This window comes from Kwoniella mangroviensis (assembly GCF_000507465.2).
Source record: "Kwoniella mangroviensis CBS 8507 chromosome 1 map unlocalized Ctg02, whole genome shotgun sequence".
Classification (NCBI taxonomy): Eukaryota; Fungi; Basidiomycota; class Tremellomycetes; order Tremellales; family Cryptococcaceae; genus Kwoniella; species Kwoniella mangrovensis.
The window spans coordinates 506467-532301 of NW_027062534.1; the positions used below are offsets into that span (position 1 = coordinate 506467).

The following is a 25835-nucleotide window of genomic DNA, read 5'->3' on the forward strand; positions in this document are numbered from 1 at the left end:
GTCATAATTATATATGCATTTATTCTATTGTTTGACAACGCATCTTCAATTTTGTCTACTCACGAAAATCACTCCCCTGGTCCACCAAAAGTTACTCTGCCCCCCGTGACCACCTCGCCAACCCTATCTGTGCTCTCTATCACCCACGTCGCACCTTCATCGCTACACAACCACTCTCCACCTGCGATCTCCCTCGGGGCTTCCTCCTCCAACCTAGCTTTCTTCAGGCCAAACACATGAGAAGTCAGTTGTGGGCCGACCCCCCTCTGAGCTCTCAGACAGGTGATGGCGATGACTGAAGTGAGTACTCTGCCAATCCTCGGAGATGGTAGATTAGGTGGATCGGAAAGTAACGCTCCATAATGCGAGTTGAGGATGTGTACAGGTAGATCTGGATGAGACGCTGCTAGCTTGTCGAGTAGTTTCTCATGGAACGGTGCGTAGATTGCGTCCCATAGTTCTCTGCTCTGCTTGGTTATCCTAGTCACGTTCGATTCATCAGGTTGTCTAGGTAATCGTATCGTAGAGTATCAGCATGTATCTTACAAGGTCTCGTGTGAACAGGAAAGCTCTATCTCCTAGAATGAGCCCCGTACCCACCTGTAAGCCTTGATATCCAACGCCTGCTTCACATCCTCCGGCAGATGTTCTCTCAACGCTCCTAGCCCATTGATCGTACGCGGGATCTGTATGTCAATCAATTTCACTTCAGCTCGATGTGAAGAAAAGTCGACTCACTCCATTGAACGAGATACATTTTAGTCCTACTTCTCTCATCACACCAGCATCCTCCTTGTTCCTCCCCGCATAGTCCCACAGCTGACATATAGCCTCAGGCGAGTTGACAGTAAGCAGGGCAGCTGTACCCACTGTCAGCCACGCGTGTCTGGACAAGTCTGAAGGTGCATTCGATCGTATACTGTCGAATAACTTGGTGGTCACTTGCTGGGATGGTGCGGGTATAGACGAGGGCAATGCACTGGGCAGATTCACTAGAGTCTTCAGCGCCGGAGATAATTTCACAGAGGCTGCTGCTGTCTTGTACAGCTGTGAAGTGGGTCTCATGGTGGGCAGGTATGTGTAGAATGCTGGAAAGAGATGAGATGTTATGTTCCCTAGATCGTGACAGGGATATTTATATCTGAGATTCACTGGACCATAGTTGCCCGACTCATCGGTGAACTATCCTCGCTTATTCACCGATACATGATCATACTCGTACTCGTATACTTTGCATTCATTTCACATATAAACTATTTACTTTGATGTCAAATCATATATAAAGCTTCTTCTCATTGTCCATATATACACCCACTACTCGCTGGTACCAACTACCGCAGCAGGTGGGGCATCGCTACCACTTCCAATACCCAATCCCTTTTGAACTTGGTCAAGCACACCTTCCTTCTTCTCTCCAAACTCCCATCGCCAATTCCTATATTTGTCTGCATCGATACCGTTCTCGTATGCCATGTTCCTAGCGACAATCTGTTCGTTGTGAAGCTTCTCTCTAGTGTTGCTTCCTTTACCTTTAAGTCCCGGCAATCGGTCGATTGCATCCATGGCAAGTGAGAATCGATCCGTCTCATTTCGGATAGCGAGTTCCAAGGGAGTGTCGATGTTACCCTTCTCCTTGTAACCTCTCACATGGATGTTGTTGTGTCCAGGTCGCTTGTAGGTCAATCGGTGAACTAACCATGGGTAAGAGTGGAAGTTGAAGATGATAGGCTTGTCGTCGGTGAAGATGGCTGTAAACTCTCGATCGGTCAAACCGTGGGGGTGGTCCAAATGGGAGATGAGCTTGAACAGGTCGACAACGTTGACAAATCGGATCTTGAGGTCGGGTAGGTACTTTCGAAGGAGTGCGACTGCTGCAAGAGACTCCATGGTGGGTACATCACCACACGAGGCCATGACCAAGTCGGGTTCTTCATCGGGGAAGGTGGATGCCCATTCCCAAATACCTAAACCTTTGGTGCAGTGAGCAACTGCTTCTTCCATGTTGAGGTATTGCAAGTGATCTTGTTTATCAGCAACGATGACGTTGACGTAGTTCTTGCTCTCGAGACAGTGGTCCATGACCGAAAGGAGGGTGTTTCCATCCGGTGGCAGGTAGATACGGACGACTTCTGGTGATTTGTTCGCTACTACATCGAGGAAACCGGGATCTTGGTGAGTGAAACCATTGTGATCTTGTCTCCAGACGGTGGCAGTGAGTAGGATGTTGAGCGAAGATACTTTAGCTCTCCACTCTACCTCCAGACACTTCTCGATCCATTTACAATGTTGGTTGACCATCGAGTCGATAATGTGGATGAATGGCTCATAAGAGTTGAGAAGACCATGTCGACCAGAGAGAACGTATCCTTCTAACCAACCTTCAACGGTGTGCTCGGAAAGGATCTCCATGACTCGACCAGCATTGGCCAAATTACCAGCATCCTCATCTTCAGGAAGGTAATCCGCCATCCAAACCTTCTTACCAGCTTCGTAGACCGCACCGAGCTTGTTTGATTCGGTCTCATCGGGACCGAAAAGTCTGAAATTGGTTTGATTGGCAGCGACAACATCTCTGAGCCACTTGGCCATATTGCTCATACTAGGAGCGTTGGTAACCCCAGGTACGACGTCGAAAGCGTACTTTCTGAAGTCGGGAAGTCGAAGAGCTTTTCTCAAGTGACCACCGTTGGCGACTGGGTTGGCTGACATCCTAGCGTTGCCTTGTGGTACGAGTTCTTTGAGTTCGGGAATGAGTTTACCGTTGACAAAGAGTTCGTCGGGTTTGTATGACTTCATCCACAACTCGAGTAGAGCCAAGTGCTCGGTGCTGGTGGCGACATCGGCCAAAGGAATTTGGTGGGCTCGCCAATAACCCTCCAAATGGTGACCACTTACATCTCGAGGAGCAGTCCAACCTTTAGGAGATCGGAGGATGACCATGGGCCACCTAGGTCGGAAAGCTTTACCACTGTCTCTGGCCTGCTTTTGGTACTGCTTGATCTCGAGGACGGCCTGTTCGAGAGTCGCAGCCATGGCTTGATGCATGGTTTCGAGGTCGGAACCTTCGACAAAGTAAGGTTTCCATCCGTAACCGATGAACAAGGCTTCGAGTTCCTCGTGGGAGATACGGGAGAGGACAGTGGGGTTATTGATCTTGTATCTAAGCGAGATGTAAGCGTTAGCTGAGCGTCAAGCCTATGTATGATGAGATTGAAGTGCGAATTATGTGTTCGAAGGAGGGACCCACCCGTTAAGATGTAGAATAGGCAAGACTGCACCATCAGTAATGGGGTTCAAGAACTTGGTAGAGTGCCAAGAAGTAGCCAAGGGACCGGTCTCACTCTCACCATCACCGACCATGGTGACAGCGATGAGATCTGGGTTGTCGAACACGGTACCGAAAGCGTGTGAGATCGAGTAACCCAATTCACCACCTTCATGCAATGAACCTGGTGTTTCGGGTGTAGCATGGGAACCGATACCACCGGGGAAAGAGAATTGTTTGAAGAAGAGTCGCATACCCTCTTCGTCCTCGGTGATGTTGGGGTAGACCTCGGAGTAGACACCTTCGAGGTAGGATTGGGAGAGGACAGCGGGTGCTCCGTGACCTAGAAGAGGGAGTAGAGAGATTTGGCATGTGCATACGTTGTATAGAGGATATGTTGAATGACAAGTGAGAGTGAGGTATCACTCACCTGGACCCGAGATAAACAACCCATCCAAGCCATACTTTTTGATCAACCTGTTAAAGTGGATATAGGTGAAGATCTGACCGGAATCTGAACCCCAGTGACCCAACAACCTGGTCTTGAGGTCTTCCTTCTTGAGCGGTTCCTTCAACAGGGGGTTCTGTTTGAGGTATAGCATACCGAGACAGAGGTAGAGGGACGCTCTCATGAACGCATCCGTCTTCCTGAGCTCTTCCGCTGAGAGAGGTTTGCCTTGCACGGTGGATCGTGCAAGTCCGAATGGAGTGATTGACGCTGTGTCTGCTGACATGTTTTGTATGTATTGTTGTGTATGAAGAGAGAAGAGAGAAGAAGAAGAAGAAGGAGAGGGTGGTGTCACATAGTTATATATATATGCTGGGTATGGTCGATGTTCCCACGCTATAACGGGTTTGATGACGCAGATACACATACTACGAGTGCGATTAACTTAACTTACCGATAACATCCACATCCACATTCCACATTCCTCATCCATCCTACAGACCATATGCATACACGTTCCTCGCCCCCTCTCTCTCCTCTTTCACCTGAGATGATGGACCCTTTACGTGACCTTGCTCTGCTTGCTCTGTTTTCCTCCTCGGCCTCCGTTTTATCGTTACGTTACTGCGCAACCCTCCCAATATGCCGCTTTGAGGAATCATCCGGGAAATATCCGTTATTTTGTACTGCTGGCTCATGCTTAATTATGGGTAAAATCGTAACAACCGCAACAAAATACGAGTAACATTCCGCATTCAACCGTATACATCCACATACACGGAATGCGGCTTTGTCTTTATGGATCACTTCGCCAGATACCGCAGATCTGGACAAGAAACAGGTTACATACGGTTTGTACCGATCGAAAGTACTGTCTTCGCGGTACACACCCGTTTATACCACACCCAGAACCTTCTTGGCTTCTTCCACATCCTTGATTGGTAATCCACAGGTACCGTTCTCACAGATCCGAAGGGTGACTTCGGTAGGATCCCCCTCAATGAGCGATTTTACCACTCCGTTATGCTCGGCCAAGGCACTGGGTGGATGAGACGGATCGATAAGAAGTAGTACCTGATTCGGAGCATAGATCGTATGGACCAAGTGCAGGAATTGTTGGGTCAGAGGGTTATCTGGTGAGCCGATGATGATGACCTATCGAGAATGATCAGCCACGTTTGATCAAGCATATACATCACCTACCTCATCATAACCCTTCTCCAGATCCATCAACCCGCACGCGCTATACCCAAATGCCCTGGGCATCTGCTTCAGTTCCTCTCCGATCGACAGATACGCCTCTTCCGCTCTCTTCTCGTACAGCTCGTAGTCGTCACTTGCGACGAGTGACAACCGAGAGAGATTGTGGAGTGACACGGACATTGCAGAGGGTTCAGCGTTGTCCTATTGGTGTTCATCAGCTGGTGAACCAATCGCAGATGAACATAACCCACCTGAGCATCCTTCATCCTCACTAAGACGTGCTCATCAGGAGCACTAGCAAAGTATCCGCCATTCTGCTTATCCCAGAAGAGCTCGTCCTGTCGCTTCTGCAATTCTATAGCCCACATGGCGTGCTCCTCCATCCCACTGGCTTCGTAGAGGTCGAGCAGCCCTAGCAACGTTTGAGCGAGGTCAGCTTATACACGCAGTCTGTCTATGTCGACGCACCCCTAATCAGAAAGGCATAATCGTCTGTCTGACCACCTGGACCTTTGCCTTCTCGCCAACTTCTAGCTAATTCTCTCTTGTCCTCATCCCACATACGTTGTTTGACGAACGATGCGACTTTCTCTGCTACAGGGAGACATTGTGACTTGATTGGATAAGTGTCAGGTAGTTTTATCGATGCTTGAGCTAGAGCCGAGAGCTGTGAAGTGCTTGTTAGACGATTCCATAATTCATAGGGACATAACATACCATTAACCCATTCCACGAGGTCAAAATCTGTACCGAATCAGCTTAGATCCTTGTACGGTGCAGGTACTCACCTTGTCATCCAGCCCAGGTCTTTCTCGCGTGTCTCTTCTCTCCTTCAGCTTCATCAGAGCACTCTTGATAATCTCCCTCACTTCATCCTCCGTCTTATTGAATCTCCCAGCCACCTCGGCGTATTCTCTCGCTTGGTATAGTATATTCTGGTACTAAATCAGCTTGATCGTCCCTGTAAACCGTAATTACTCACCTTGCCAATCATCTCCCCATGCATGTCATGTTGTAGCTCCACATTTCCGTCATCTTTCACCCCGAAAAAGGATTGCACGAGCTCTGCATCTTTCCCTAATATCTCGTCTAGTTCACCCTTCGCCCAAATGTAGAATGCTCCTTCTGCAAAGATGCTTGATCAGCTACACCCATTTAGTTCACCAAAATCGACATACCAGACTTCTTCCCTCCCTTCTCGCTTGCCGAATCAGCATCTTCAGCGGACCAAAATCCACCTTCTGGCGATTGCAGATCCCTCAGTGCATATTCCAATATATCACTGGCCAGATCGAAACATAATTTCTTATCTTCTTCAAGAGATTTAACCTGATCTACATCTTCCCCTTCAGATGAGTTCGATAGCAACGCAAAATCTAGTGCGCCCGTAACCAACTGAGCTTGATCGTACCTACCCAAGCTGAGTTAGCACAATCGATCCTTGAAGAAAGTACACCTACAGCATCTTCTCGAAATGGGGTACTATCCATTTCTCATCCACGCTATATCGGGCCACTCCACCTCCTACCCAGTCATGTATTCCACCTTTCCATATCCCCCTGATCATCTTCATCGCCATCTTTCTGCATTTCTCCCTATCTATCTCCTCTGAAAGCTCATATGATGTTAATCTAGCTAGAGGTTCAAGGGTCATCGAGCAACTGGGAAATTTAGGACCTCTAGATCTTGATCCACCCCCTGAGAACCCCCCATAGCGTGTATCGTGTAGACGGACGAGCTGGGTGTAGATTTTGGTAGCTGGGAACGTGGATAGGATGGATGTCAAACTTTCTGCGACATTTGATGACTGATAGGTAGTCAAAAAGCAGCGTAATAACATGATAACATGAGATAGATTGTACTTACCCCGCTCATCTCCTTGAGCTGCTCTACTGCTCCTTTACCCATAGCTTCACATTGTTCTCGATCTTCATCCCATAGTTCCCCGATACGGAGTAACAATGCTTTGAATCGGGCTTTGGGGAAGTACGTTCCTAAGTGGGTAGTAGGGCTTTAAGCTTAGTCCTAGCACGGAGTCTAAGGTCATCTCACCCGCAAAGAAAGGTTCGAGAGTCGGTGTCATGACTATATTGGAATCGTCAGCTTTATTCCATGAATCGTATGCTCACTCACATATCGACATTGGCCATCCACCACCTCCTGAGGTAGCCTGACTCACTGATTAGCTTTGGGTCTATCTACCAACAAATGTAACAACCACTTTTCCACCTCGATGAGTATCAAGCTCACCTGGAGATAAGTCATGTACATCCTATCCACATCCGGTCTCTCCTCTCTATCCACCTTGACATTCACAAAATACTTGTTCATGATCTCCGCTACTTCTGGATCTTCGAACGATTCGTGCGCTAGGACATGACACCAGTGACATGCCGAGTAACCTGACGACAGGAAGATTGGCTTGTCAAGCTGCTTGGCTAGAGAGATTGTCGATGGAGTGAACTCTTGCCACTGCAAAGTACATTATAAGCTTTCAACTGGACAGTGGAGACATGAACAGCTTACAGCGACTGGATTATCTTTATGTTGGAGCAAATAAGGTGATTTACTGTTTCTCAGTACGTTTGTGAGTGTGCTAGTTGACATTGTACATATGAATCGTAGCTGGAGTGGTATATGACGATTTACGAGCATGAGTTGCTAGAGTCAGGGAGGTATCATGTATAAGATACATACAGCGTTGAAATGTTGAAACACTGCTCGACGTCATCATCATCATCGTCATCGTCAGGCGATCAACCTCCACCGGACAACCATAAGTCGTATCTATCATCATAATTTCGAGCCTCATCCTCATCCTCATCCATTCCCTTTTTTCCTATCCATTGCCATCCATTTTGAAGTCGACATGTGACAGAACCAAGTTGACCGCACTCCGTTGATCCTCTGGCCGGTCTCCGAGCAGTAATTTCTATTTAAATTTTATCCCCACGCCGTGTTGTTGGCTAGAATGGTCACCCACCGGACCGTACTGGCTTATAAGAACATGGTGTGCTCGTAGTAACCCCCACGATATACACTCAGCGTTCAAGACAAACTTCAACAGCGCTATGGAGTCTAAGAGATCTTTGGACGATTACCAGCTCCCTCCTGGTAAGACCGCAGTGGTTGTTGGCGCTACGACAGGCATAGGTGCAGCTGTGGCTCGTAAGCTATCTTCTGTTGGATGTTCAAGGGTGATCATATTGGGTAGGAACGAGGAGCGAGGGATGGAGGTGATCAATCGGATGAAACAACTCTCAAAGGAGAAGGTACAAGCGGATTTCGTCAAAGGTGATATCTCGTGAGTCTAATTTGCTCGTATACGTGAAGCAACACTTATGCCATTTTGCAGATATGTGAGAGGAATTAAAGATGCGTTCGATAGCATTAAAAGCGCTCTGAGTGATGTTCAGGTGGATTATATTGTAAGTGACCTTTTGACTGAGAAGGATCGTGTGGTAATGGAATATTTTGTCTATAAGGTCATGTGTCAGAATGGTCCTCCCACTGGTACGATCAATCTGAATGAAGATGGGTAGGTGTTATCCCCTATCTGATTTCTGACAACCTGCATTAACACCCATAAATTATATAGTGAAGGAACAGGATTCACCATCCAAGTGATCTCTCGATTCCTCCTTGCTTATCTGTTCGCTAGCCACGCATTGATATCTCAAGGAGGAAAAGTAATGTTATTCACCAATCCTGGGTTATCGTATGATGGACTAGATATAGATGATCTAAGCTTGAAGAAGGTCGCTGAGAATGGGAGAAGCAGAGTTCTGTTGACAGTAGATCAGTCAAAGAGGGATAGTACAGTGCTGGACAGTGTCACACTGGTCAGTCACCTCTCCCTTTGGGATAGTATGTTGCAGAAAGTGCATTATAGCTACTCAACGAACGATTCCCTCAATATATCTTCTACCATGTTCATCCAGGTATGTCCGTACAGTGATTATTCAAAATAACCTCGTTCTAGGTTTGGTCAAAACAGAGACATTCGATATCCACCATTTCCCATTCCCCTTGAATTACATCGCCGCTCTTGGCCTGGTAGTTATGAGTACAACTCCTGATGAATAGCCTCATATACCTGTGCAGGTGAGTAAGGACCTTCATCGCTTGAAATGCTGATGTATATGCCTTCTTAGATGTTAGCTTCAGCTGATCTAGGCCAGGGTAAGTTTTGGGACCTCAAGCTGAAGCCTAAATCACCTGGAAAGTGGGCATCGGATCGAGGTAACAGAGAGAAACTATGGGATAAGCTCCTCACGATGACTGGCAGCAGGTAAACTTGGTATCGTCTTTGTATGCGTCTGTCACTGCTGGCTGGCATATCCCAGAGCATGCATGATTTGATTGTACGCATTGACATGCATAGGATTTAGGATCATATATGCTTATGCTTATGCTTAGGGCACATGCGCCGCAGTGTACCCTGGTTACCAAACATATGCATGGTCACAGTCACACACAGACACAATCCATCAACGATACGGATACACAGACTGATGCACTACCAAACTTCTCAACACGACCTGACCTTGCGTCGCTCCCTCTCTCTTCCTCATCTTCTTCTGAAATCGATACATCCTTATAGTCCAACCTCAAAGCACAAGATGAAGCTCTGGCCATACCTCGAGAACCTTCGTACTGCAAGAGCACACGTGAACGCAGGTACAGACCATAGGTCAAGGGCTGTAACGTGGGTTCACTAAATGCTCCATCTCTTGCTGATGATCGGTGCTAGTAATCACAGTATACCTCTCAATCCAGATGACTGGTTGATTGATCTCAAACCTGGAACCAATTACGATGAGTGAGTGGTACCTAGAAAGCAAGAGCTCGGTATTGATGGGTCCATGTAGTAAACCCGACGTGAGGATGTACCTCCGTTTACTCGGACGAGCGTCAATGCCTCACCTCAGACATGAAAAAGATCAGATCGAAGCTGGAAGGAGCTATCTGGCAGAGGAGATGAAGGAGGAGAGAGGGTAGGTGTATGACTTCCTTTCGCCGTGATCTGTCTCACTTGTGCATTCAGAGTTTTCGTCCTCCCCTCTGATCTCTCTTCCTCACCGCACAACGCCCTCAACAACCCTTACTATCTCTCTCCTTCACCCAACAAGCTCCAATGGACACAGCTCGACTCGAGAGGGTGGTGGTACTTTGCTTCGTTAACTCCCGTTATGATGAGAGCGAGATGTTTCATGGATAAACAAGGTGGTAGACCAGGTGAAAAGTTTGTAATGACCAGGATGACCAATGTCACGAATTTCAAAGAGAAGAATCCAGGTTTGAAGTTTGAGTATGTCAAGGTGAGTAAATTATATTCTTGAGAGCAGCTTGGGCTCTCTTTCTCTGTGATCACCTGCGTATGATGTTGCTTGATTTCATTTGATTTATGCTTACAACTACTTACTACACTCTTGCCTCAGACCAACATCCGAGCACCCCTTCTTCCCGGTGTGACCCCACCTCCCCCAGGTACAGACCGCTTCACCCTGCTCATCTCTCAGCTTTACCGAACCAACATTCACCCAGCGCTGAGGTACCATTTCCTCTGTGTGGCCGATATCGAGGAGATCGAAGAGCACATGGACGCGATTTTGGACATGTACAACTTTTTTACGATGTCCCGTCAATCTGGCCCGACGGAGGTAGACCAGGTGTGATCATGCGTGGGTGGTATCCTCAAGCTTTGGAGCCGAACGAAGGTTGGGAAGCGGTAGATAAGAATAGGATTGTATTCTTGGATGGATGGACGGAGAAAGAACGTGAGGCCAGGGCGAAAGAGATTGAGAGGATCAGGAAGTACAATTTGGATGATTAGGGTGACTTCTGGCTATTGGGCTAGGCGATATCAAGCAGTAAAAAATGCGTTTCTTATTGTGTTATCTGTATCATAGTATCAATCCATCTGTGTATTTCTATCCATGCAAATTCATTTGAAAGATGAGTACAGTACTGCCCATCTCAGGTGTAAACAAAAGTGACGTCACTGGGGATACTCCATTTTTATACTCTGGGCTCATCATCTCTTCTTCGTACGCAGATATCACTTCTTTCTCCTCTTAACAAGGCTATCACCCAGTTTATAAACACGCACCATGCCCCTGTTCAACAGCCGTAAAGAGACGTCCACCGCTGCACCACTGACTCGTCAGCCGATCGACCTACAGCGATTATTAGCGGTGTACGATGATTATCCCAATGTCACCCGTGAATTAGACGACACAACCAACCGACTCGAAGAGGCTGAAGAGGCCGCTCGAGTAGCATATACCAAGCGAGATGATGCGGAAAAGGATCTACAGGATGAACGGAAAGGGCGTAAAGCGGATAACGAGCGAGCAGCAAGTGAAAAAGAAAAAGCAGCAAGGGAAGCTAAGAAGGAAAAAGCAGACGCAGAGAAAGCTAGAGAGGAGAAAGTAAGAAACGAGTTAAATCCCAAGATCAAAGACCTCGAAACGAAGCTCAAGAACGTCACCGAGGATAAGAACCGATTAGACAAAGAGTTGAGAGAGAAGAAGACGCAGATGGAGAATTGGATAACAAGTTTGGAGAAATTGAGTGTAGAGAGGAAGAGCGGGTATGAAAAGGAACGAAAGGCTGTTGAAGAGCGTTGGGCCAGCGAGGAGAAAACTAGGAAGCTGGACGAGGATATTTTGGAGGGACTGAAGAAGGCTCTGAAACCGGTGGAAACGGCTAGTATCAGCGAGGATAAGAAGGTGGACGGGTTATGATGTGTGAGTGGGTTTGTAGCTACCAGAGATTGCGATTAAGCTAACCATAGGTTATTCTCAATACATCTAGGTTGTAGCTTTGCAATAATGTTGAAGATTGGTCCCAAGTGCTTGCTCGAATGATGCAATCAGGCTTCGCTTCGATGAAGCTGTATTATGAGATTATCGGATCGATTATACCACAAAGGAGATGCGAAAGAGGATTTCATCTCTCATATCTGGCATCCGGTTCTGGTACTTCTCCTTGTACAGTCTGCAGATGCCTTCTGCCCTTCATCCACTTTGCATAGCTTGACAGCTTGCAATGAGAGATGACTTTTGGGGGATATCCACTTGAGGATCCCTCCAACCCATCCCTTGACCAATGTATGCGTGATCGACACTTCTTCCGTGTCCTTCGGCATCGTCTAGTGCTCTTCCGGCATCTGATCCCCTCTAGAGCTGAGCTCTGTATTTCCTGCTTCAAGTGATTTTACGTCACGGAAAAACCCTGAATGATCCAGGCTTGTCAGGTTACCAACTCGTCCTTTAAACGGTATTCCAGTGAGATGCTCCAACTCTATCTTTTGGGATGCAACTTTTCAACATATTTTCATGCTCTTCTCATTGTTTCAGCAATATATCATTCACTTTATGGTGTCAGACCTAGAGACATGGTCGTAAACACCTCGGATACATCTCCTAGGGCTTCAGTCTCGTACATCGAGGTGAGTTTGCCCCTCTGCATGGCTCACACCCGCTTATAAATGTCTTTACAGACTTACCCCTTCCCCGCGTTCATCCTCACGACTCAACCCGCGTACGCAGGCCCATCGCGAAGTCGTATAGGCTGGAAGAATGACAAGTGGGATCAGTGGAGTGGGAGTGAAAACCTAGAGGAGCTCATGCGGCCAGAAACACTACAACAGTTCGAGCAATGGATATCAGCAAATGAAGACGATACGGTATTCCCTCTTAAGGCGAGGCAAAAACATCTCAACTTGATAAAGACGATCGTACCAAGAGAGGAAGATCTCAACTCACTCTACGTGATTACTTCCCTCCCTTCAGACTTCAGAATGGTGTCTATACACCCTGTGGCACCTGATCCACCCTCTTTAATCCAATCTACACCTCTAGTCGCCCCCGAAACTCATAACGAGCCGACCCACCTCTCGTTGGACAGCAACGGATCTTCTGAGAAGGTTCTACCTCCCTCTTTTGGTTGTAAATCACTACTCGAACGGACAGACTGGTCTAAAACACGACTAGGACCCAGAGAGAAGTGGTCTTCAGTGATAGAAATGATGATAGAAGTCGTGCTTAGATCTCCCACTCAAGATGCCTTGTGGTTAGGCGAAGATTTCCAGATGATATAGTGAGTCAAGCATTGTTCAGCCCCCGCTGATACCCTGCAGCAACGACAACTACGCTCAGATAGTGGACCATCCTCATATGTGGGGTAGATCAGCACGAGTGAAAGAAGCTTGGGGCCCTGTCTGGGATAGTGTATCCCACTTGATCGACCGGTGCTTGTCAGCGGGTGAGCCATGTTACCGAGAAGACGATTTGTTGCTGTATAGACGAGGGCCAAAGGGTTATTGGGTGGAGAAGTATCATACTTGGAGTTTTATCCCTTTATTCGATGAGGATGGGAAGCCATTAGGGTGGGTAATTTTTTCCAAGCGTCCCGAGAGCCATCATCTAATCTATATCACAGCCTGTTTAACCCTACACGAGACACCACTGCATCAGTTCTCGCTCGAAGAAGACAAGAGACCATGCGTGATTTATCGGAACAACTCCTCACCGCCAGAACCACCAACGAATTTTACAACGGCATTGTGGAAGTGCTCGAGCAGAACCCCAAAGACGTCCCTTTCCTTATGTGCTACAGCGTCGAGGTTGGGTCCGAGCTTAATCATGCCAGTCTCCATCTGGAATCGTCAATAGGTATCCCCGAGGGTCACCAAGCCGCGCCAACAGACCTTGACTTGCCAATATCCGCTGATCGCTTCTCCCGCGCTTCATTCGGTCTGAAGGGGAATCAATTGTCTTCACCTACTTTATCCGCCATCTCAGCTCTGTCATCTGGTACAGGTCGTATGCGATACAGCTACGATAAACAATCTTGGCCAATTGCGCAAGCCATATCCACTCGTCAAGCCGTTGTAGTAGACGATTGTACCGACTTAATCAAAGGTTTCCCGCTTCGCGAATGGGAGGCACTGCCCGAGTCAGCCATCATCGTACCTATATCCAGTGAAAGTTCGGTAGAGACTCCTCAGGCGGTGATCATAATCGGACTAAACATCGCCTCTCCCCTCGACTCAGTTTATGAAGATTGGATCCATGTGTTGCGGGCTCACCTTACCACGTCTTTGGGTACAGTTCGAGCAGCTGAAGCAGAAATCAATAGACAAGCAGAAAGAGATAGAATGGAAAGAGCCAAAACAGCCTGGTTCCAAGGTGCAGCACATGATCTGAGATCACCTTTGACTTTGGTAGCTGGACCTCTGGACGATGTGCTTCGTACAAATCTCTCATCAGGTCAACGTACCACTCTGTCCCTTGCTCAGCGTAATCTTGCCAGAGTTCAACGACTAGTCAATGCTTTACTCGACTTCTCACGTATAGAAGCGGGTAAACTTACCGGTCGGTTCATGCCATTGGATCTGGGTACATTTGTCAAAGATCTAGCTATGATGTTCAAACCAGCGGTTGAAAGGAGAAAGATAGACTATAAGATCCAGATTGAACCCCACGAAGGGATGGTATTTGTCGACCCAACTCTACTCGAGACTGTAGTAAGCAACCTAATCAGTAACGCACTGAAGTATACCGAAAAGGGAGTCATTACTATAGATCTAAGGTACTACCTCACCCACGCCGACATCGCCATTATCGACACGGGTATTGGTATACCAGCTGCAGAGTTATCCGCTGTGACAGACCGTTTCCATCGAGCCACCACCGCTCTGTCTCGTGGAACAGAAGGCACAGGTATCGGCCTTGCGCTTTCCAAAGAGATCGTACGTTTGCACGGCGGAGACTTACTCATTACCAGTCAAACAGCCGAGGAAAGTGGTGGACCACATGGATCAACATTTACAGCGAGGATACCCCTCATCGAACGGCAAGTCGTTCAAGACAACCTCGCACGAATCGACTTTGGTACATATGGCAAAGCAGTGGTGGACGAAGCGATGCATTGGATATCACCCAGTGATGCCGACCTCGAATCGATTGGCTCAGAGAACAACGAATCGAATTCAACCCGTGCAGAAGGATATCTGTTCGATCGGAATGATGTGTTACTTCTCGTCGACGATAATACCGATATGCGACATTACGTCAAGAATATATTCTCTCCATATTGTAGAGTCGTCGAAGCGGTCAATGGGAAACAAGCTCTCGAATTGGCCCAAAGGACCCCACCTCATTTGATCCTATCCGACCTGATGATGCCTTTAATGAATGGTCAGGAACTGCTCACAGCGATTAGGTCGGATCCTCAAACCCGGATGATCCCCATGGTTCTGCTTAGTGCAGCTACAGATGACGAGTTACGACTGGCTGCTTTCGTCGAGGGCGCGGAAGATTTTATGCTCAAACCGTTCAAGCCGAAAGAACTTCTCGCTCGGGTCCACCTGCACATGCAAATAGGAAAGAAACGTGCCCACCTGGAGATGCTGTACGCTCAGCGGCAGCAAGAAATTGACGTGATATTAGACTACTGTCCCTCTGGTATAGTCCGGACCGATGCAACAGGTAAAATTATCTATGGCAATGACACATATCGAGCTTTTACGGGAATCCCCCATGAAGTGGATCTCAATAAGTGGGCTGATTACGTCGATGAGAGCATCAGAGATGACCTGGAGTCTAAATGGAATCGAGTGGTACATGGAGATGAGCGAGAAATCACCGAAACGTGGAAATGGTCTAATGGAACTTCGGTATCTGGCACTTTTATTCGTCTAGACAAGATTGACTCTGGTTTATCTGGTGTCCTTGGATGCCTATCCGATGTCAGTTACCAAGAGGAAAAGCTACTCGAAGCGGAGAGACGAAGGATAGAAGCGGAAGAGTCGAAGCAGCAGCAAGAGCTACTGGTAGACCTCACATCGCATGAGATCAGAACACCAGTATCTGCGATATTACAGTGCTCCTCTTTAGTTAAGGAGAATTTGATGGCGTTGCAGGGCCAGCTGCGTGCCGCGGGGCAAACTGGCTTTAGGGCGACTCCAGAACTACTTGCGGAGATTGACGAGGATCTGGAGGCCTTAGAAAGTGAGTGAGCATCTGTAGAACTACGCTGATATGCCAGGTATACACCAATGCGGCTTAGTGCAAGAAAGAATAGCCAACGACGTTCTTTCTCTTGCTCGGATCCAATTGGATATGCTATCACTGCATGACTTTGGATCGGATCTGAAGGCGGAGGCTAAGAAGGTGAGTGAACGAATTGCAATATAAAGCTAATATTCAGATTGTCTCTGTATTTGCGTCCGAGGCCAAGATGAAGAAGATCCAGCTGGTACTAGAGTTTGGCGAGAATATAGATCGAGCAGGTATCGTTTCCATCAAGACCGATCATGTCAGACTGCACCAAGTGGTGACCAATCTTATATCCAATGCGATCCGATTCACGGCGTCCAGTAAGACCAGAGTCATCACGGTGAAATACGAGATAGGCTTTGCTCCGCCTGCAGATGATACCTGCGCTCCGTCTTCGACCCAAGAAACAGCGGTTGCTCTACCAGTGGAAGAGGACACAAAGGTTTGGCTGTTTGTGGCTATCAAAGATACCGGACCTGGATTGGGGCCGACTGAACAAGCAGGATTATTTCAGAGATTCTCTCGTGAGTGATTAAAATATGGGTGTAGCTGATCATGTTACAGAGGGCAACAACATGGTCCACACCAAGTTTGGTGGGAGTGGACTGGGCTTATTTATCTGCAAGAGTCAGTGTTGCTTGATGGAGAATTGGCCCAAGCTGATAGCTCGACTCTTAGGGATATCCGAACTCCTTGGCGGTCGGATCGAACTAGAAAGTCAGCTAGGAGTTGGGAGTGGTGAGTCCGACCATCCACGAGCTTAGCTGATCATTTAGTGTTCCGCTTCTTCATCCAAGCTCGCACTGGCCAACCGCAAAAGACCCTGGAGGATACCATATCTACTCTGAAACTCACTGCTCCAGCACCTACACTGTCTTACAGCCCCGTCAAATCGATCACACCTGGTCCAGTCAACATCCACTTCCTCATTGTTGAGGATAACATCATCAACCAGACTGTTCTCAAACGTCAGATCGTCAAAGCGGGCTTTACCTGCGACGTAGCGAATAATGGCCAGGAAGCTCTCGACTATATACATGATCCCATAGGAAAGCGGGTCTATGATGTGATATTGATGGACCTCGAGATGCCAAGTGAGTCAGATCTGCTTATTAGTTGACTTTGCGCTGAGAATGATTCTAGTTATGGATGGGCTCACTGCTGTCAAGCATATACGGCAGTCCGAAGTACAAGGCGTCCTGAAGCGCCAGCTGGTCATCGCGTTGACTGGTAATGCGAGACAGGGACAGATAGATCAGGCTCTAGCGGCTGGAATGGACGATGGTAAGTCTTTTTTCAAAGCACAAGCGCCTTTCAAGCTAACTAGCTCACCAGTCATTATCAAACCTTACAAATTACCCGACCTCATCGCCAAAGTCAAGGGCAAAATACCGCTTAGCAAGGGTCACGCGAGTCTTATGTGAAGAAGACTGGTGTCTCCTGGCATTTGCCCTTAGCATTAGCGTAAACTTCATGAAGCGTAAAGGATTCTCTCATTGTAGCCTCAAATTAATCTATCATAGTTTATTTCGCCTCATCCCATGTGCAAATAGTCAACAACGGTATCAGGGACTAGTCGATCTGAGTGACAGCCTTTTAAGGCTATGGTGACTTTCAGGCACGCGAGCAACCTTACCGGACGCCAGCCCTACTCATGGTTATTTAAATGTTTACCGCCAAGCGAATTCCAGCTCGTAAGCTGCTTGGGATGGATAGTGAGGTGACAAAGTGCGCCATGCCTCTGGTCCGATATGAAGTCTCGACAGTGGCGTTGAGGCAGCAGCTTTGTTTGTTCACGCTGAGGTTCACCCAAGATCATGCAGAAAATCATTGCGTATAAATAGCTGGAAGGCCGGTCCAATCCCCTCTTGATTCCTGTACCAACAATCTACTTACATACAGCAACGTCCAACTCGGTGGTACGCACCACTCACATTCATTTGTGAGCCTCTCGTCATTGCATATAAAATGCCTCACTGACCCACGCACTCCCTCAGACAATGTTTTTCAACGCCCCTCTTACGACCGTTTTACTCGCTCTCGTCTCTGTGACCGACTTCACAACCGCCAAACCCGCCCCGAGATGCTCTACCAACGCCGAGTGCATTCAAAGAGGTCTCCCCATCCGTTCTCCCAGTAAACGTGCTTTCCACAACAGCAACCTTCGTGCCCGACAAGCTCCCTCTGACGCTCTCTCCTTCGACTACACTGGCGCAGTCGCCACCTACACGATCGAGAGTGCCGGTGACTACCTCTTCACCGTCCAAGCTGGATCCGGGGGTACGACCAATGCCGGCGATTATACTTCCATCGGTGGTTCGGCCGCTCAAGTCGATGCGACCATCTTCCTCAACGCGAACACCGTCCTGAACCTCGTCGTCGGTGCACAAGCCGGGACCGCATCTTCAGGTTTCGGAGCTGGTGGCGGAGGTGGTTCCTTCGTATACACCACGGATAACGACTTGCTCATCGCTGCGGGAGGAGGTGGTGGTGGAGAGACGAATTATCCCGACACTCATCCCGGAGCGGATGCCAACTCTGATTTCAGTACCAGCGCTAGCGCAGGCAGCACCGGTGTCGCGGGTGGAACGGGAGGAAACGGTGGTTCTGCCCTTACTGAGTATGGTGCCGGTGGTGGTGGTGCTGGTTGGCTGTCGTCAGGTTCCACTCCGGGCACATCGTCTTCCGGGACTGGTGGTAGCACCAAACCATCATGGACTGGCGGTACTACTACCACCGGCGCTTCTACAGCTGGTGGATTTGGTGGTGGTGGTGGTGGTGGGTCTAACGGTGGTGGTGGTGGTGGAGGATATAGTGGAGGAGGTGGTGGTGGTCAATACTATGCACCGGGATCCGGTGGTGGTGGAGCAAACTATGTCACTGCCGCTGGGACCGATAGCTCCGTCACAATCGGTCATACCGGTAATGGTGTCATCATCATCACTCAGCTCACTGAGGCTCCTTAGCTATCTAGCTCATCATTCTATATATTGTCTATGTAGTTAAGCATGCATGGACAATTGGTCTGGAACGGACGTAAGCTTTTTTACCAGTATGTATCGTGTTTTTTCTTGTGTACACCTTGGCGTAGGCTTAGCCCGACAAGGCACACGGGCCGGTTGTTATCATTACACCGAAATCCGAGGGGCCTAAAATTCATGATCTCAGCTTAAAGGAGCATCTTGTCGATAGATCTTTCGCATACTGACACTCCCAGCACACCATGTCGACAGATACACCCCGTGAATGGGTAGAACCCTCTGGGCATCGAGTGATTCGCTTATCAGACGAGTCAGGCTCCTCCAGCCTATACTTCAACTTCAATGCGTACACTCCCGAGGGTGACGGTGTTGTCATAACCACGCCAACCGGTATATCCAAGGTTGAAATATCCACTTTCAAGCTATCCCAAGTCATACTCATCTCAGAACGTTTTTCTCTGCTTTTCGTTGGCAAGAAGAATCGTCGAGCGTATTACCGCCTCAATGAATCGAAAGCTCTCTACTGGGTCGATTTGGACACTTCCGAAACCCACTTGATCGGTAAAGAACCTCTCGGCGATATCCAGACCATCAACTGCGACGAGACGTATCTTGCTGGGGTCGAGGTCGATCCGACATACAAGTCAGATATACTCGACGTGTTCAGTAAAAGAGATCCGAAGACAGATCAATTCGTCTACGTAGCAAATTGGCCGGATGGTACCCCTATGACCTATGCTGATGCGAAAGAATTACGACTCGCTCAAAGATTAGAAGCAAGAGTACCTATGACCCTATTCCTCATCGACGTGAACACCGGTCAAAGGACAGACGTATACAGGGCTACCGACTGGCTCAACCACCTCCTCTTCTCCCCCACCGATCCCAATCTCTTGATGTTCTGTCATGAAGGTCCTTGGCACCAGGTCGATCGATTATGGACATTGCGACTCGATGAGACGCCTATAGTGCCACGCAAAATCCACGAACGGACGATGAACATGGAGATAGCTGGTCATGAATGGTTCAGTCATGATGGCGAGACGATCTGGTACGATCTGCAAACACCTCGAGGGGAGGATTTCTGGGTGGCGGGATACGAGCTCAAGACAGGTAAACGGACACACTACCACCTCAATCGTAACGAATGGTCTGTTCACTTCTCCTCATCTCCCGACAACTCCCTCTTCTGTGGTGATGGTGGTGACCCAGAGATGGTAGCTCATGCGGAAGACGGGACGTGGCTTTACCTGTTCACTCCGAAGGGTATCCCCGATGTGGCTGGGCTGAAGTCTCCCGATTCGGCGAGCCTCATTGTACCTGGTTATTTTGAGAGTAAGAAGCTAGTAAATCTGAAGAAGAGTGATTACGGACTAGAACCCAATGCGAACTTCACTCCTGATGGGAAATACCTGATCTTTAGGAGTAATCTTCATGGGGCTTTGCATGTATACGCGGTGGAAGTGAAGCCAAGGCAATAAATAAGTAGCGTGGTTGTTTTGAATCCATGTATCCTTTATGTTGATGATCACTGCATGAGCTGCGTATCAGGAGACAAGAGACCTATTGATGAATATAAAACCTGCGCTGTTGAAACATATAAAATGACCGAAAACACAGCTTCAACAGATCATCAAGGATCGTATTATGACATTTTGCACGATGACCTATCCTTTACCACCCTTCTAGCCTAAGCAGTAGCATGGGCCTGCTGGCCCCTCTCCCTCTCCTCGTTCAACGCCTTCTGTGCATCAGAGACGTATGATCTGAATCTCCAAGGCTTGACCTTCTTTCTGAACATCTCGTCCAATTCCGCAGCGGTTCTTCTTGATGTGTCCGGGATGAGGAAGAACGAAGCGACAACGAATGGAGTGGAGATTCCAGCGAAGAAGAACGCAGGTTTCAGTCCCCAATTTGCTCCAGTGTTGTTCAACATATACGGCACGGAAGTATGAGTAACCAATCCGAGACATACACCGCCTGCTGCTGCGATACCGGCTGTTTTGGCTCTTAGTCGGGAAGACCCTGTTTCAGCGACGTAGGCCCATCCCAGACTATCAAGAAGGGTCGATCCAAGTCGCCAGAACAGCGAGAATGCGAGCTGAAGAAGAGGGGTTAGCGGGATGCAATCGTGACTCTGTGTCGTACAAACTCACCACTAGCCTGTTCACGGTAGCCGATCGATTAGACATAATACCCAGTCCACCCACTACCATACACATGACCCACGACGTCACCGCACCGAGCAGAAACAGAGATCGACGTCCGATGAGATCGATGAGACTCGCTTCGACAAGTGTACAGACAATGGCGACGAGGGCGAGTAAGAGAGAAAACAAGAATGGATCTCCGAAGCCGGCCTGTTGAGCAAAATATGACGAATAGTTACTAAGTACTGCCAGACCACCGATCTGCTGAACACACGCTGGCCAGAAGGCAATAAGAGTACGGAACTGTGGTACGTTAGCGATACCCAAGCGCATGAAGTAGTGTACCTACCCCATTGACCCCGATGAAGACCTCTTTGACATTTCGGAGTTCTTGAATAAACCCATGACTCTCTCCGTCAATCTCTTTTTGGTACGACTTCTCCTTTTCGACTGATCGTTTGATGATATCGTAATGATAATCCACGTCGTACCCTTCTATACCACCATTCAATCTCCTGATAACGGCTCTTCCCCTATCATGTTTACCCGCAGTAGCACACCAGAAGGGTGATTCGGGAATACATATATATACGATAGCCATCAGACCGAGCATCGCCCATTCGGTGTAGATTGGAGTGAGGTAGTTGTAGGGTTGTCTATCGTTCATCACCTTGAGTGGGAGAGAGGAAGCCAATTGACCTATACCGTACCTGACTGTCAGCGGTGTTGGATTGAGGGTTCAACTCACCAAGCAGAATAGAATACCAAAAGGAAACCTCTGATTTTCGCCGGAGCCAATTCCGTCATATACATTCCGGTCATGGATTGAACCGAGCCGACACCGAATCCAGAGAACAGCTTGGCACATAATCATGATCTCCAATCTCTACCGAAACTCTCTAGGGCCACGGCGATGACCAATGACACCCAGAGGGTGTAGAAGGCAACCTTCCGGCCGAATCGATCGGCAATGCTAGAAGTGTATCAGTGAGGAGTCGATATGACAAGACTGTACTCACAAATGCTGCGTCAACATTCCGAAACCTTGACAAGCAGATTGGATACCACCCCACGCAGCGAGGATATCCGCATCTAGCTTTGGCCCACCCGTCTTAGCATCGATAGCCGTACCATAAGTCTCAATGAAACCCTGGTTGGCGATGATATTCGATGTCATGGAGATCTGGAAACCACTAAGACATCTTACTTAGCTCGGTCTCTATCATTATATATACTCACTCGGCGGCAGCTGGAAAGGAAGCAAAGATACACATCAGAGCTGCTTTCCAGAACACCCTCCAGGTCTTCTTCCAAGGGAGATCTTCGAAGGGAGATTTGGTGATCACATCGTCGACTTCTTTCCCATCCGCATCGTAGGGCTCCATGTGGTCAACATGGGGCTTCTCGTCGACCGCCGGGACGATCGCATCTTGGTTGTTGATGGCAGTGGCCATGGTCAGTGTATGTATGAAGAGACAAGTACGAGCCGTGGGGAAAACATTGGAGTCCCAGGGGGTACAGCACTCTCCTCATTAATATGTTGAGCAAACCACGCTAATTGCCAAGTGACGGTGAAAGATTTAACCGTCATTAATTCGGCCCGTCAAACCTTGTCTTTCTTGGCACCGTGTCGTCGGACTCTTGGTCTGCCAGTGTATTGATAAGGCTAAAGAGTGCGATCAAGCATTGCGATGTCACATGCACATGCACATTTGACATGATTCGGTTTGATCTCTTTCCGATCCTCGCTCAGAACACCTTGGTGGTGGTATCAAAACATTCACTAACATAAAGTGCGGGCTTGTCACATGAACGATTTACCATTGATTTGGGCAATTAGACCACTTGCTTGAGATATCGAGTTGTACTGGTAGATTACTCTGGTAGATGTTTGAGCCGTGGGTGGGCAGATCAAGCCACGAAGGAATGCTTACTCTCACGGTACTGCAGCAGAACACATGCATCCGTTGGTCATTTGATCTTGTATCTGTCAATCAATCAGACAGTACTCTCGCTTCAACATTATGCCTTTCCACTCTTGAAGATATTCCACCTTGACTTTCCACCATTCCCATTCTCTACCTCCTCAATCCTCGCTGCAGCAGCCTCTTTGTGGTAATTGGGCTGATCCTTTCCAGCTTGTCGATCGATGTTTGCAAATTCCTTGATCGGTTCGTTGAGATGACGGAAGACAGTTGGACAGATGAAGATGCAAAGGAAATTGGCTGCTGCCAGAGCGACATATGGCCAAATCAAGTATGGGTCTTTGATCACATCACTGAGAGCGAGTCCAATCGCAGCTGATATGGCCTCTGCGTCGATACTGTTAGTGATTGTGATGAAGTAGATGTTTGGATCACTCACGATTGAAGAGGGTAATAGCGACTACCAAAGACTTCATCCTGGCTGGTGCTCTCGTATAAGCGATCTCATCTATAGACCACATCAGCGTTGGTTGGTTAAGTTGGATCGCTGAAATCACTCACACGCAGTCACAGCAATAAATATTTCTCCTATCCCTGGCAATGCGCTCAGAGGGATCTGCCAAGCCAATGGGACAGGGGATACACCCAATTCACAGTCTGTAGCGTAATATCCACAAGGTTAGGTCTTGTATACCCTCCATTGGACGATGGCACCGATGATCATGTTGATTGTAGCGAGTGCAAATCCAATACTGAGTCTGGTCATGGGTCGAATGGGTCGACCGATCTTCTCGAACCACCTGTACATCAATCCGACGATTGGGGTGAATACGATGATACACAAAGGGTTGAAGTTGCCAAACAGATCGTTGGGGATGTTATTGAGGGTCATTGCCGCGGACTAGATGGTTTCACATAGTCAGGACCGATCTTCAGCTTACAAAGTACCATTCAACTCACCATGTCATTCTCCATGTTACCTATTCCTCCATCAGCGAGGTAGTAAATCGGCAATAACCACGACACAGCACAGACTTCGAGTGTCTGCCTGACTTCATCAACGAATCGATCATCCCATATGATCTTCTTATCATCGATGGAGCCGTATTTCTCGATGATATAAGACGGTTTGACCTCGTTCCAAGCTTGATCGCCACCTTTGAAAGCTTTCCAGAACCCATTTCGCCTGTATAGCCCCTTCCACACTCTTAGTGTTTCGACCAGGACTGACCCCTGAGATGGAGCAAAGTACAATCTCTTGTACACCACCACCAGCACGATGGGTACCAAGATATAAATTATTCCTGGGAGTAGATAGGCTAACCAGAATCCTACTAATCGCTGGACATACGATTCGGCGATCATCCAGAAGGAGCCTATATTTGATCTCAGCGAGGTCTCAGGAGTCCTACCTAAAGCACTCACCAATGTTGATGCACCAATAGAAGATCAGCATGTACCGTTGGATAGTCACTTGAGGATCAAAAATCACTCTTTTGCCAGATTTGGTTGTCCTGACCACTGGTTTCTTCACCGGTGATTGATCACACATCAAAGGTGCTAAAGAAGGTTTGATGAATCCTGCTGCGAATGCCAAGATAATTACTGAGATGATAAAAGGTGGGAAAGCGTGTCCACTGGCGATGACCGATGGAATCGCAGGTATGACCAGGATGACATGAGCTACTACTCCAACAGCCACTCCGACGCAAATTGTTCTCCATCCTAAACGAGTGAATTAGCAATACAACTGTTAAACAAGCAAAGATTCACGCACTTCCCCAATAATTATCTGCCACGATACCACCAAGGATCGGAATGACATAACTCAAGAAAGTGAACGTCGAAGTGACAGCCGAAGCAGCTACCGATCCCATACACAATGCACCGGCAGTTTGATTCGCTCCTGCTGCTCCTTTTGCGACTGCTCCCGCACCATTACCGCCTTTGGGTAAAGCACCACGGACAAAGTTTGCGAATGGTTTCTTTGATCCGTAGTATGATGCTCTCTCGGCAATCTCCACGAGACAAAGGGCAACCGCTGGCCAGTGAATCGTAGCGGGGACTCTGACAAGATTGAAAGCAGTGCAATCAGCTCAGACCCGTCCGTCCATACGACTCCGATAGCAGAACATGAAAAACTCACTTTCTCAACGTCTTATACTCTTCATCGGTAGGCTCCACACCCTCTTTAGAGTCCAATGTATGACCATTGGCTACTCCGGAGTCAGCGTCGAGAATTGAGTCTTTCTTTTCCTCGTCGCTGTGCTTGATACCACCAGGTAGAGCCGGAGGTGGGACAGGCGCTGAAGTCAGATCTAAAGTGGGAGCTACTTGACCTGATTACAAAACTCTGTCATCAGCTACAGCCAATCGGTACGACAGAGATGGGAACCCACTCATTGTGATTGATTTTAGGCATACCTCGCAGCTTGAGAAGCACTACATGTCTGCTCTTCTATAACTTATATAACTTGACGATCCATCTTTTCATTCCAAGGATCGGTTTTTTTTTACCTTTCTCAGTATTGTCAATTATTAGTGTCAGTTGTTTGATGTGAGATCACGCTATCAAAGCTTATTCCTGTTAAGCTTGACATCACTCTGAGTACGATATGGTTCACCTCGTGTGGAAGGCTAAAAAGCTAGCGAAAGTGGATCTCCCAAACGACGACCAGATCAATTGGAGCGAGAAAATGATCGGTTGATTGATGACGGTCTCGAAGCGAAAAACCCCGCAGTCCTTCTTGTTAGTAGTGGAGACGGGTGGGTCCCTTGGCGAGGTCTCGAAATA

At 48.0% G+C, this 25835-nt stretch overlaps 12 protein-coding genes across 12 annotated transcripts; 6 read left to right on the plus strand and 6 right to left on the minus strand.

Annotated features, from left to right (window-relative positions):
* Positions 1–68: 68 nt before the first annotated feature.
* Positions 69–1065, minus strand: I203_105271 (uncharacterized protein; the record flags this gene model as incomplete). Its single annotated transcript, XM_019144440.1, has 3 exons — positions 69–507; positions 601–686; positions 739–1065. 3 exons carry the CDS (start codon positions 1063–1065, stop codon positions 69–71), a joined length of 852 nt encoding a protein of 283 aa, XP_019005775.1.
* Positions 1066–1314: 249 nt separating this feature from the next.
* I203_105272 (uncharacterized protein) lies at positions 1315–3999 on the minus strand (the record flags this gene model as incomplete). Its single annotated transcript, XM_019144441.1, has 3 exons — positions 1315–3160; positions 3248–3608; positions 3696–3999. The coding sequence occupies 3 exons, from the start codon at positions 3997–3999 to the stop codon at positions 1315–1317; spliced, it is 2511 nt and encodes an 836-aa protein (XP_019005776.1).
* Positions 4000–4607: 608 nt separating this feature from the next.
* I203_105273 (uncharacterized protein) lies at positions 4608–7523 on the minus strand (the record flags this gene model as incomplete). The annotated part of the gene is made up of 14 exons (XM_019144442.1): positions 4608–4868; positions 4917–5117; positions 5168–5328; positions 5385–5583; positions 5634–5660; positions 5705–5851; positions 5899–6041; positions 6095–6327; positions 6377–6723; positions 6783–6910; positions 6969–7001; positions 7050–7086; positions 7167–7388; positions 7443–7523. 14 exons carry the CDS (start codon positions 7521–7523, stop codon positions 4608–4610), a joined length of 2220 nt encoding a protein of 739 aa, XP_019005777.1.
* Positions 7524–7987: 464 nt separating this feature from the next.
* On the plus strand, positions 7988–9211 carry I203_105274 (uncharacterized protein; the record flags this gene model as incomplete). Its single annotated transcript, XM_065517735.1, has 7 exons — positions 7988–8220; positions 8272–8344; positions 8402–8454; positions 8515–8758; positions 8809–8865; positions 9003–9020; positions 9071–9211. 7 exons carry the CDS (start codon positions 7988–7990, stop codon positions 9209–9211), a joined length of 819 nt encoding a protein of 272 aa, XP_065373039.1.
* A 327-nt stretch (positions 9212–9538) lies between these two features.
* I203_105275 (uncharacterized protein) lies at positions 9539–10752 on the plus strand (the record flags this gene model as incomplete). Its single annotated transcript, XM_065517736.1, has 6 exons — positions 9539–9624; positions 9679–9738; positions 9788–9913; positions 9964–10237; positions 10358–10536; positions 10584–10752. The coding sequence occupies 6 exons, from the start codon at positions 9539–9541 to the stop codon at positions 10750–10752; spliced, it is 894 nt and encodes a 297-aa protein (XP_065373040.1).
* Positions 10753–11029: 277 nt separating this feature from the next.
* On the plus strand, positions 11030–11665 carry I203_105276 (uncharacterized protein; the record flags this gene model as incomplete). Its single annotated transcript, XM_019144445.1, has 1 exon — positions 11030–11665. The coding sequence occupies one exon, from the start codon at positions 11030–11032 to the stop codon at positions 11663–11665; it is 636 nt and encodes a 211-aa protein (XP_019005780.1).
* Positions 11666–16560: 4895 nt separating this feature from the next.
* Positions 16561–17409, plus strand: I203_105277 (uncharacterized protein; the record flags this gene model as incomplete). Its single annotated transcript, XM_065517737.1, has 5 exons — positions 16561–16612; positions 16664–16723; positions 16783–17079; positions 17129–17269; positions 17321–17409. 5 exons carry the CDS (start codon positions 16561–16563, stop codon positions 17407–17409), a joined length of 639 nt encoding a protein of 212 aa, XP_065373041.1.
* A 576-nt stretch (positions 17410–17985) lies between these two features.
* On the plus strand, positions 17986–18951 carry I203_105278 (uncharacterized protein; the record flags this gene model as incomplete). The annotated part of the gene is made up of 1 exon (XM_019144447.1): positions 17986–18951. One exon carries the CDS (start codon positions 17986–17988, stop codon positions 18949–18951), a length of 966 nt encoding a protein of 321 aa, XP_019005782.1.
* A 257-nt stretch (positions 18952–19208) lies between these two features.
* On the plus strand, positions 19209–20447 carry I203_105279 (uncharacterized protein; the record flags this gene model as incomplete). The annotated part of the gene is made up of 1 exon (XM_019144448.1): positions 19209–20447. One exon carries the CDS (start codon positions 19209–19211, stop codon positions 20445–20447), a length of 1239 nt encoding a protein of 412 aa, XP_019005783.1.
* Positions 20448–20656: 209 nt separating this feature from the next.
* On the minus strand, positions 20657–21938 carry I203_105280 (uncharacterized protein; the record flags this gene model as incomplete). Its single annotated transcript, XM_065517738.1, has 4 exons — positions 20657–21067; positions 21123–21419; positions 21466–21826; positions 21928–21938. 4 exons carry the CDS (start codon positions 21936–21938, stop codon positions 20657–20659), a joined length of 1080 nt encoding a protein of 359 aa, XP_065373042.1.
* A 48-nt stretch (positions 21939–21986) lies between these two features.
* I203_105281 (uncharacterized protein) lies at positions 21987–22570 on the minus strand (the record flags this gene model as incomplete). The annotated part of the gene is made up of 3 exons (XM_019144450.1): positions 21987–22089; positions 22136–22309; positions 22356–22570. The coding sequence occupies 3 exons, from the start codon at positions 22568–22570 to the stop codon at positions 21987–21989; spliced, it is 492 nt and encodes a 163-aa protein (XP_019005785.1).
* Positions 22571–23138: 568 nt separating this feature from the next.
* On the minus strand, positions 23139–25444 carry I203_105282 (uncharacterized protein; the record flags this gene model as incomplete). Its single annotated transcript, XM_019144451.1, has 9 exons — positions 23139–23428; positions 23481–23549; positions 23603–23698; positions 23756–23942; positions 24002–24417; positions 24467–24766; positions 24819–25108; positions 25188–25380; positions 25441–25444. 9 exons carry the CDS (start codon positions 25442–25444, stop codon positions 23139–23141), a joined length of 1845 nt encoding a protein of 614 aa, XP_019005786.1.
* Positions 25445–25835: the final 391 nt, after the last annotated feature.